This window comes from Lygodium microphyllum, chromosome 2 (genome assembly GCF_053477565.2).
Source record: "Lygodium microphyllum isolate KBCC chromosome 2, Lygodium_microphyllum_v1.1.10, whole genome shotgun sequence".
Lineage (NCBI taxonomy): Eukaryota > Viridiplantae > Streptophyta > Polypodiopsida > Schizaeales > Lygodiaceae > Lygodium > Lygodium microphyllum.
This window is the reverse complement of record NC_141136.1, coordinates 189438084-189449566: the sequence shown is the minus strand read 5'-3', so window position 1 is coordinate 189449566 and position 11483 is coordinate 189438084. Positions and strand designations below refer to the sequence as shown.

Genomic DNA, 11483 nt, shown 5'->3' with positions numbered 1-11483 from the left:
ACTTGTCTCTCTTAACAATATGCAATGTTATTTTGAACATGTATATTGCATATGGAGTTGTTGTTTGCTTGCTATGGTATTTTGAATTTTGAATGGGTTGTGCAACCATGTGATAAAAGCAATATTGCAATAGAAAATACAAGAGCACGCAAATATGCTGGAATGCTAGACTTCATCATTGAAATAATTATTGCGTAGACTCCACTAGCCCCTGAGAATATTTATGAATACCTAACTCATAAACAACGACTTTGGTAATGAGGAAACAAGACCTAGAAATGAAGATTAATCAATAATGACCAAGAAAACATGGTGTTGTCATTTTGTGCTTTCGGTTTAATTCATCTGATCTCAAGAAATACAACTGCTCGAATATCAAGACAGGCGCCTGCAATATAGGTAACATACCACATGACTTTTATGGTCACTTTTACATAGGTTGATCTCTAGTAGCTATACGCATATATCAAAGTAAAAAAGACTAAGAAACTATTGGAATTTGACCCCTAAGGATTTATGCCCTAACAACAGGCTACCTACATAGCAAGCACAACCAACATGAGTAGTCATGGGGCCTGTGGTGGCTATTCATAAACTCAATGAGCATTTAGCAAGGCCCAACCAAGCCGTGGGAAGCTCCTCAATGGACATGGGATAGGTCTTGAAGGTAGGGAAGCCAACACATACCTCAAATGGACTAAAGTGGGGCTACCATAAAAGAAGCTGTAAGTGAAGCTCTCTTCCTAGGCTGAAGTCAAGGTCAATGAGCTTGCTTTACTACTAGTTGAAAGGCAGAAAGGATAAGCAAGAGAGCAAGAGCACAAGTAGAAGCGAGAGCTATGGAGGTTGGAGTAAGAAGAGAGAGCATGACTATATGTAGGAACTCCAAAAGTCAGAAAGTGTAACATGCCTTCCCTTATGATTATCACAGTAAGAATAAATAAGGGATGGGTGGTCACCACTTGTAGTCTATAGGTGTGTGGGTAGTAAGTACAAGTTAAACATAGGTGGCTAGGCACATGTGGCCCTTAATTCCCAACATCAACCACAAAAGCCACTATATCGAGCAATTGTTTTCTCATCAACAACAAGCATATCTATGTATTATGTAGATGTACATCTATTGAAAGATTGTAATCTTTAGTTGATTGTAATGAGAATGAGCAATATGTATTATCACATTAGTACGAATGAGAGAGACAATTCCAAAACATCTAGCAAATAACCTCATTCTAATTCGTATGTTTGCCCAAACCCTTGACAAGGCTTATTAACACAAGCAAAGAACAATAAGTTTTTGACAAAATTATTAGTTTTACTTGCCTTGATGCTTTACTAATGTTGTGATAATGAAGTAATCTCCACTTCAAGGGTTGCTAATAGGCTTTTGTAAAATAAGAGGAGGTGAGGGGATATGTCTACTTAGAGGAGGGCAGTAGTGGTTTGTGATGATGGAGCTGCTAGCACCAATTTCTAAAGTCATGGTTGCAACCACCATGAACAATCCTACCAATGCTGTGAGCTTTTTCACCCACAAAGATTGTACTGATGTCTCACTAAGATTGCAATGTCCATGTTCATGCACATTTCGAGATTTTCACAAAGCAATGGTGTTGCTCCTTCCTACGTCTAAGATGGGGAAATACCAATTTTCTGGTGTCTAGATTGATGCAGGGATCATCACGAACAACCTCCACGATGATGCAGATCGCATTTTTCTCTAGCTTTGTCCATGCTCCTTCTTGTGAGGAGTTCGATGAGACTCAAAGACTTCCTTTTCCCATGTGAAGGTAGGATGCATCCAACTAGAGATCCACGTGTCTTAAACTCAAAACGTGGGCTATTGAAGAATTGAAGTACGAGAAAGTTTTTCTCTTTAAAATTACGCACTTTTTTTCTTATTTGAATGTAGTATGCATTTAAGTAACTCTTGATTCAAAAAGTGAGGCACTTAGCTCAATATAAAGTGTGGGTAAGTTTGTAGGGGCAAGGACCACCTTGGAGGCACACCATTGTGAGAGCACATGCTGTAAAGGGCAATGCTACCAAAGGTGTAGATAGTATCGACGTCTAATTGGAACTTGGAAGTAAACTTGGGGTTATTTCTCCATACTTTCGATGCCAGCCATACATCCTGATTTGTGTCAACCTTGGAAAAATGAGAGGGCCATTGATATCAGTTTTGAAGCTTTTGAGCTATGGCGTGCTCTTTCCTCCTGCCTGCTCTGCAAGCACATGCTCAGAATTCCAATCTTTGCTTCTCCGCCTGTGCAGCCGAAGCCCAGAGGAAGCCCCGAAGCCGCTTCTTCGTTCTCACACGCGCCAGCACAGGCTCTGAGTCCACCCCAAGGCCAAACACACAGCAACAGCAGCAGCAGCCGCAGGATAAGACCCCCTCTTGGGCCCGGCCTGGCTCTGAAGAGCCCCCTCCATGGGAAACTAAGCAAGCCGTGACTGTCGAACAAGGGTTTGAAGTGCCTTTCTACGCGTACCTGCTCGCTTCCAGCGTTGTCACCATAGCCGCGGTAAGGAAGCCCTTTTGATGGCGTACATGCATTCTTGGTAGTGTTTTCCACATGTTTTGTGTGTGTGTGTGTGTGAGAGAGAGAGAGAGAGAGAGAGAGAGAGAGAGAGAGAGAGAGAGAGAGAGAGAGAGAGAGAGAGAGAGAGAGAGAGAGAGAGAGAGAGAGAACTTCGATAGTGTCAGTTCATAGGACCTCTCAATTGTCATAGATGAGGGATGTTTGAATATACTTCCCTTTTCTGCTTCTATCTCTGCATATATGATCTTCAATTACAGTTCATAGGCATTCTTGAGTAAGCACAGATTAGAAATGTATGGATGGTTCTATGACACGAATAGATATTTCCAGTACATCCCAGTTAACATCCATTCTTGAATTTGCAGAGGTAAGCAATGTCTGAATGTGCTTTGGTCATGTGCTTCTATTCGCTATACATATACAGTCTTGTATGATTTAATGGCTCGCAGGTTGGCTCCAATTTGAGCATTTACACAGGAAGCCAGTCGATGGATTTAATGTAAATTTGATTTGTCGAATGGATTTTGCAGATTGGCTCGATTTTTGAGTATTTCAACAAGAAGCCCGTTTTTGGAGTAATTTTCCCTGACAGTCCCCTCTATACGCCCATTCTAGGCTTTTTTGCAATCACCGGCTTCCCTACTGCTGTAAGTGAGACATCCCTACATTCTTTGCCCAGTTGAAGGAAAACTTCTGGTTAGCATTTATACTTGCATCATGTAAATGGTGTTTGTTAGCTCTGAATACGCTGATGTCTAATGATCACAAGTCACATAAGCAGGATTCAAGTGCTTTGGATGGGGAACCAAATATATATGGTATCTGATGACGATATGTGGGAGCAGACCAGGCACACGTGAGGTGAAGATAAAATGAGCATAAGATACCAGTGCGTGCTCAAAATAATGAAGTGAGGTGAAATGTGTTAGAGAGACATGGGGCAATGGAAGCAAAGTTATGAAGCTGCTGTATTCACAGAGAATATGTGCCATCATAGTTTTGCCAGATGCACAAGGCTCTGTCACCCATGTGAGCTGGCACTCTATATGTTTGTCTTCGAACCATCAAGGATGAGCTGATGGGCTCATCACCCATGTGAGCTGTCACTCTATATGGTCAGCAGCTCATTCCCATGTGAGCTGTCACTCTAGATGGCTATCTTCAACCCATCAAGGATGAGTGATGGATTCTGTTCAGTCATTCCTTCTCCGAGTGATGACTATCCAAGACCGGTTTTGTAACATAGAAGCTGCCCTTCTTGACGCACATCTTGTGGGATTGGTGCTTTGCAAGCTCTGTTTTGAGTATGATGGTAAGGCCAATGCTTGAGGGCTTGGGCCTCGATGGATTTAGTGAGTTATTTTCACATGATATCCATGTGCTCGAGCTTGAGTTTGCACTTAGGCTACAAAGGAGGCTGCTATCTCAAGTTTGGCACTTTGCATGTTTGAGCTTTTGTAGCTTTAGAGAGAGGTGACGAGAAGAAGAAGAAGAAGAAGAAGGTGAAGTGGTTCTTTTGTGGCAAGAATCTAGAAGGGGCATGTGTGAAAGGATTGTGACAAGCTAGTGGTCCTTACAAAGAAGAGTTAGAAGAAGCTACGCTTTTCATCATCCTTGAACTTTGACTCTAATTCCATTTGTGTGCCTTATGACCAACGAATCTGTTTTCTAGCCCTCATGATGCTGTCATTCATCATGAGTGCGTGATCTAGAGAGGGACTGTGAGAGGGTGGTGCTATGGCTTGCCGGCCTCATTGACATCTTTATACAATGGGCCCTAAAGGAGACTTTTTACATGCATCAATTGGTTTGGTGATTCATATCTTGTAGTTGGTGTGCCTTTGAAGTCTATGATGGGAGGTTTGAACAGCAAGCAGTGTTTGCTTTTGGTTTGTTGCCACATGGGGAACACTTCTGTGGTGTGGTTGAAGGAGGGGAATCCATAATCACAATGTGCTTTCCAGGGCATTGGTGACAGCATCAAACATTTGACCATTTCTAACTTTTGTGGTTAGGGGTTGAGTATGATCAACATCAACGTCAATGCTTCCACTGAGGTGTATCTCATTTGGCTAGTGGTGGAGTATCCACGAGGCTTCGTCTTGTATCATTGCATCGTCTTGCATAATTGGAGAGATGGAGACTAGAGGCAGTGTTGCTAGTCATCATTGTGCCGGTGCATTGCTAGTATTGCATTGTGCATCTTATGCTTTGTCTTATGGATTCCATGACCCGTACATATGGAGTTCTTGTGTTCACGTGTTCTTTCTTTTTGTGAGTGTTTATGTTTCCTCTTTCTTGGTCTGATCATTTGTGCATCCTCACACTTGCCATCTATTTCTTCACCCGATCTTTGATTGGATGCTTTTCTTCTCTCGCCTTTAGCCTCACCCAAGATTTAAGAGGATATGCTAGGAGAGATGTTTTCAGGTGCGTTTCTCTGTGTTCATTTCCTGTTCGTGAGCCTCAGTTTGAGTCAGGTGAGGACATTTAAAGCTGACACTGGCTTTGCCTGTTAATCTTATACTTGTGACAGTTGCTTCATGACACGCACATCAGGTAGAGATTATGATTTTCCAGCCGTGTGCATGGTTGTTTCAGTCTTGCTTTTCTTCTCCTAACATTGGCAACACACCTAGCAGCTCATAGGCACTCAGCAGCAGTTGTCTTCTTTCCTTCTGGAGTTCGTGCTTGCTGGGGGCGCTTTTCCTGACAAGGTGGACCGTTTCACTGCTGGGTGGACAATTCAGGACCACTGTTTGTTGGCAGGCAGGACACTTTTGGGGCAGACACAAAGGGTGGCCACTTTAGCGCATCAGCCAGCCAGTTTTATAGCTTTTTCAGCTGTCAGATCTTTTCTAGTTGCAGGTAGGCTATATGTTGTACCTATTGGCTCTACATAGCTTCTCCATCTCCTGCTCCAGTCATCTCAGTCAACCATCATCTTGTCTCTCCTCACTTCTCAGTCAGATTTCTCCATTTGTTGCTCTTTGAAGTTCAGTGCCCACATCAATGTGTGCTGTCATGCATGCAGGGGCTGTTGTAGCAGCATCTTCTCTGTTCGTTTCAGTCAGATTTGAGTTTTGTTCCCTTCATCATCTTCTGCATTTCTTTCTCCCTATGTTCCCTGTGTTGTCTTGGCACAATGGATTCACAAATTGCCATTTCCTTAAACTAGATCCACGAAAACTTACTCTTGGTCACCTTTCCAGGTGGATAAATGTGTTCATAATGCTGTTGCTCAATTTGAAGAGATTGAACAACAATAGTGTGTGAGACTCAAGGAGGTGAGAAAGACTCCGGACACTATTTTTACATAACTAAGAAAGAGAATTATGGTCCAAGTTATTGCCTTCTGTCTAAGCCAAGATGCACACAAGGTAATCTTGACAGTTAATGCAATTAGTGTCTTAACGTGATGCGAAATCCAGTCTCACTAAAAGGTGTATTCATACATGCCATAGTATGTAGTAGTTTTGGAAACAAGGGAAACAAAAATGGGAAAAAACAAAGTTTTGGAGTTTCGGTCAATTTTGGAAATGAGGGGAGGAATTTCAGGCTTTAGGATTAAATCCAAACATTGGTACTTCAATATCTTGATGCCCACAATAACATTTACTCAAATTTCGCACAAAACTTAAAGCATTCATGTTACATGATTCATGAAGCTTGAAAATATTATAACTTACACCATACATGATTATTGTAAGATTGGAGGAGAATGCGTGAGAATAAGAATGAAAAGGAAAAGGAGGAAGAAGATAAAGAAGAGAGAGAGAGAGTTGCTAGCTCCATAGTGGACAAGAGAGAGATGGAGTGGAGTAGAAATGGTTGACTAGATAGACAGAAGAGAAAATGAGAATTAAAAATGTTTTGGATTAAACATGCTATTGTAGGATGGATAGACCAAAATGAAGTTCCGACGGTTCAATTTTGGTTAAAAATAGCCATTCCCTTTCATGCTGTCCAAAATGCCATTTTGGTATACTATAATACATGTAAGTTTGCTTATATATGCATAATAGTAATTTCAAAATTTCTTCCCTTTGCATAATGGGTGGCCAAACTTGTGAAATACAATATTAGTGTAGGTTCTATGGGAATGTTACTATTTCTAGTAAGATGGTGTCTCATTCCAAGTAATATGAAAATGCAAGAGGAAAGATAGAGAGAGGAGAGATGACAATTGCTACGAGGATGTGAAATTTTATTGCTTTGCTTAGCATTTGATTAAAAGTTAATCAAATGTGCAAATGTCACTTGCACATGTGAGATGCAATTTAATTATTTTGCAGTGTGGAATCTAGAACCTTGAGATATCAATGGGTGCTAAAGGCAAATGTTGTAATAAGTTATGTTTGATAGGTACTAGATGGTATTCGATGTCTAATTTTGGCCTTGATCAATTTATTGGCCAATTATATCAATGGTGAGATTAGAGACTAGGCATTAATCAATCAATTGATGTCGGTCTAAGGACTAATAACTGCTTAGGGATACTTGGAAGACAAATTAGCCTAGCTAATTTAATTATTGGTTGGTGGAATTATTTTTGAGTACTAGAATAATTAATAAATTAATTTAGTAAGCTAGATAATGTTGAAAAATAGGATTAAAAGTTTATCATCTAGCAAAACTTGCCTATGCAAGTGGGAAAAATGTTTTTGGATGTTGGTGGAAGTCTATTTCAGTCATTCTGAAAGATGAGGAGGTTATTAGAGAGTAAGGAGATGCTACTGATGTGATTTGCAGCCATTAGGGACTAGTTTTATAGTAGGCGACAACAAATTGGAGCCCTCTAGGTGCAAGTGATAGCAACCCAAGGTCCTATTAGTGCAGATGATAGCATATAGGAGGGGACAACCACCTTTTTGGTGGTCCTAAGCTATAGGTGACAGCTTCCATGGTTGTTTGAGCAAGGCAGTAGTAGTTTTTCAGTCTTTCTCGCAATAAAATAGTGAAATTTCTATTTGTATAGCATTTTCTCTCATCATACAGCCTTCTCTCGAGTTATCTTAGCAAAATCCAACTATGTGAGTTATGAGAGACGGAGATCTTGGAAAATCTTTGATGTGAATCCTAATTTAGTGCGGAAATCAAGGTTTGATAACCACCTCGGGATGTGTGCTAAAAAAAATTGAGAACCTAGGACTTGAATTCCACAATTGAAATTAAAGAATTTTAGTGAGATTCAAGAGGCCAGCCAGCCTATATCAAAACTTGGGCTTAATTTTTCTTCCAAGGCAAACCAAGGGGCGAATTGGTTTGGAGCCTTGCTGATCAATTTTAATAGCAAGAGACACTTGGATTAGCGGAGGGGATCTTGTTAGAAGTGATGTAGCAATGGAAGCATAAACAACATGCTCAAATAAACTCCTCAAACACAAGACAAGAGAAAGAAAGAATGAATGAACACAAATATAGATGTGAACTCGGATGTATGCTCGGGAAACAGAATCCATATCGAACACGAGACAACATACAACAGTGAGTCACTGGCTGTGTGGGCACCCTAGCATCGGCTCCTCTCTCCCTTGAAGAATCCACAAGTGATGACTGAAGTACTCAAAGAGGAGGAGCCCAACAATATATAGGCATTAAATGGGGGGAACAATAAATGTAGTCGGCTAGCATTTAATACTGGTTTGCCAGCATTAAATGCTCCCCAATCCTCAAAAGGGCATCAGAAAATGCTAGAAAAATACTATCTGAAATGCCACAGCCTCTGCAGTACAAACTCACACCTGAGCTGACTAATCTGCCAACACCCTCTCTCAAATTAGGGGTTATCTGATACAATACAATAGTACAATGATAGGGAATCATAAACTATTCAACATAGAACTACTAGAAGAACCATGGATATCAAAGCAGTGAGTGGCTAGTCCACCACCAAGATGCCTCGGAGAGTATTTGACATCGATGTCGATCATAACAGCACCACTTGAAAATAGAGAAGAATCATAGCAGCTCTCTATGTTATGTCACCTATGTCACTCAAGACATACAAGACCAATTTGCCAAACATGTCTTTGAACATGTGACCATGGAATCCCCGCCTTTGGCCAAAATTGCCAAAGGATCCCCTCATGCGAGCTTCAAGCAGAAGCCTCTCGCTCTCTGTCAAGGAATCGGCCCATCATGAACCTAGATGTCAATCCCAGCTCCAAGATTTGTACTTGCCAGACTTCGGTCGATGCATTAGGGATGTCCCTCTCTGGATCCTGTGCATGTGTATAGACATATAGATGTGGCACGACTGCCCCATCTCACCACTCTCTCACACTCCCTCTCTGGCACTGGAGATTCGTGAGGGATATTCTCATCACCACCACTAGAAAGTAGTCGAGGAAGGGGCCACCAAGCCCTTCTCACAATCCGAAGAAGAGGATCCCTTCCGTGCCTTGGACTTCGCCTTGGTTTGATGATCAAAGGCAAGAAATTAGTCAAAAACTATAAAAAACAATAAAAACTGCCTGATGATGTAAGTGCCCAGCCAGGAGGAGATGCAGAAACACCAAAACGCAGGCTGAAATGGATGCGGAGGCTGTACGGATGTTGATGTTAACAAAAAACGCAAGCAAAAAATGGTCGCCTGGTTGGAGCAGTAGCTACTTGATCAGCAAGAGGGAAAACAGTTCTGAAATTAGCAAGAAAACATAGCAGAAACACAAATCCTGAAATCTAATACCATGTCAGAAGTGATGCAGCAATGGAAGCATAAACAACATGTTGAAATAAACTCCTGAAACACAAGACAAGAGAAAGAATGAATTAATGAACACAAATATAGATGAGAACTCAGATGTATGCTCGGGAAATGGAATCCTTATCAAGCATGAGACAGCAGCATACAACAGTGAGTCACCGGCTGCGTGAGCACCCTGGCACCGGCTCCTCTCTCCCCTGAAGAATCCACAAGTGATGACTAAAGTACTCAAAGAAGAGGAGGAGCCCAACAATATATAGGCATAAAATGGGGGGAACAGTAAATGCAGTCGGCTAGCATTAAATGCTCCCCACCCCTTAAAAGGGCACAAAAAAATGCCATAAAAATACTACATGAAATGCCACAGTCTGTGCAACATAGACTCACACTTGAGCTGACTAATCTGCTAACAGATCTTAGTTGTACTCCATCCATTTGCAATAAAAGTGAAATAAATATTGCAAGGGGTGTTAGTTTTGGGGCCAACAGGCTGTCCATTGTCCAAGAATAAAGAGGTAAAGTGTGCATTTCAATTTATGTGCATTGCTTGCTGTAATTTTTGTTAAATCAGGTTATTATCACCCTATTCGAGGAGGAAGGCTGGTTTCAGCAATGATGAGTATGAGCATGTGCATTGTCCATTTGTGTGAACGATCAAGTTGTAGATGTTAAAATCATCCTTCCCTCATTAGTTTCATTGGAAATGCTACTATGTTTAGTGTGTTGGAGTTTTTGGAATAGATTGCCCGTCTTTAAGAGAATAAATTGAGCTGCTAGCTCTTAGAGATGCCGTTTGGGAGCCAAACGTGTCGCTAAGTGCTCCTTGTATTAATATAGACCTACCCTTACCAAGCTGGAGCATGTCTTGTTACCATGTTCCATATGGATACCATGTCTCAAAATGTGTCGCCATTATACACTCTTTGGCTCACACAAAAGATCTTTAAAAGGATTCTCACTTATAAAGAACCAACATTACGTATGCAATGCACATACTTTAAAACTGCTATATTCATAACCTATTCTAAAAAGACAATTAAATACAGATTGCAACAGGAGTTTCTTGTGAGCACACCCAATCTCCTTCACACAGATAAGTGGGGGGTGAAGCCAGTCATACATGGGGCAGCAGCCTTCAAATGGTTTCTCAGGTGTTTGTGGGTTGAAAGGCTGGAGGGAGGTGACTTCTGGGAAGGCAGTTTGTCTTGCTGATATGCTGGGCAGGTGTGCGTGACTCTATAAGGAAGTGTGAGACCTCCCCTTGCGACCCAAGATGATGCTTTCTATCCTTATGGGCAGATGGAATGCCTCTTTGTCAATGTCCTTGATAGCAGTATTTTACTGTCATGTGGCAACATGAGGTTTTAATTGCTAGCATTGATGCATGAACTCATTAGTGGTCCAGCACTTCAAAATATGTTGTAGACATGTCTCCATGGGTTTGGACAAAAATCAGATTTAGTACTGAGCCGGCTAAAGATTTGAAATGCTCTCAAAAAATTGAAGTCAAACGTAGGAAACTCTGTTCTCTTTCTGGTCCTGTTTGAGCCAGTCAAGTTTGAGAGTCAGGTTAGAATTGTTGAGCTGACTGCTTGAACTCATGTCATCTATTTTGGGCCCTCAAACCACCCTACGCATGTGAATGTGTTTAGTTCCGGTGTTCTTCATTACTAAAATGTTCTCTCTCTTCTTCTGCAACTGTGCTGATGAGCTGATCTCCCTTGACAGGCTTTCTTATTTTTAAAATCAACTGAAATGGCAAACAAAGCAGCACGAGACCAAGATCGAGAAGATGGTTTCCTGGATTGAGCTGTTTGATTGTCTTGTATAAGATTAGAAGCATCTTTGATTATCTGTATTTGCAATTTGTAACAATTAGGAAACTATATAACGGGATTGCCAGTGAGCTATTGTAAATAGGCTCTTTTTGTCATGGCTGTGTAGCTTTCTGTGTGCAAATGCTTGTTTGGAGCAAATGTAAGCATAAGAAAGGTACTTCTCAGATCAGTGCCATTTTCTTTTCAAGATTGTTTGTTGAAATTGGATTCTGAATGTAAGCATCAGAAACATACTTTTCAGACTGGTCCCATTGTTAATTCAAGACTGTGTTTGAAAGTGGATCCTTTCAAGGAAAGCACATTAGCCTCATAAAGTAGTAAGGTCCTACTGTTCATAACTTTGGCAATAGTCTTGTACGTTATTAATTGTAGTGAAGGTACAAGTAGTTAATG

At 41.1% G+C, this 11483-nt stretch overlaps 1 protein-coding gene across 1 annotated transcript; it reads left to right on the top strand.

Moving 5' to 3' along the window:
* The first annotated feature begins 2108 nt into the window (after positions 1–2108).
* Positions 2109–11277, top strand: LOC148040738 (uncharacterized). Its single transcript, XM_087661360.1, has 3 exons — positions 2109–2525; positions 3074–3190; positions 10981–11277. The coding sequence occupies exons 1-3, from the start codon at positions 2199–2201 to the stop codon at positions 11059–11061; spliced, it is 525 nt and encodes a 174-aa protein (XP_087517486.1). The 5' UTR covers positions 2109–2198; the 3' UTR covers positions 11062–11277.
* The last annotated feature ends 206 nt before the right edge of the window (positions 11278–11483 follow it).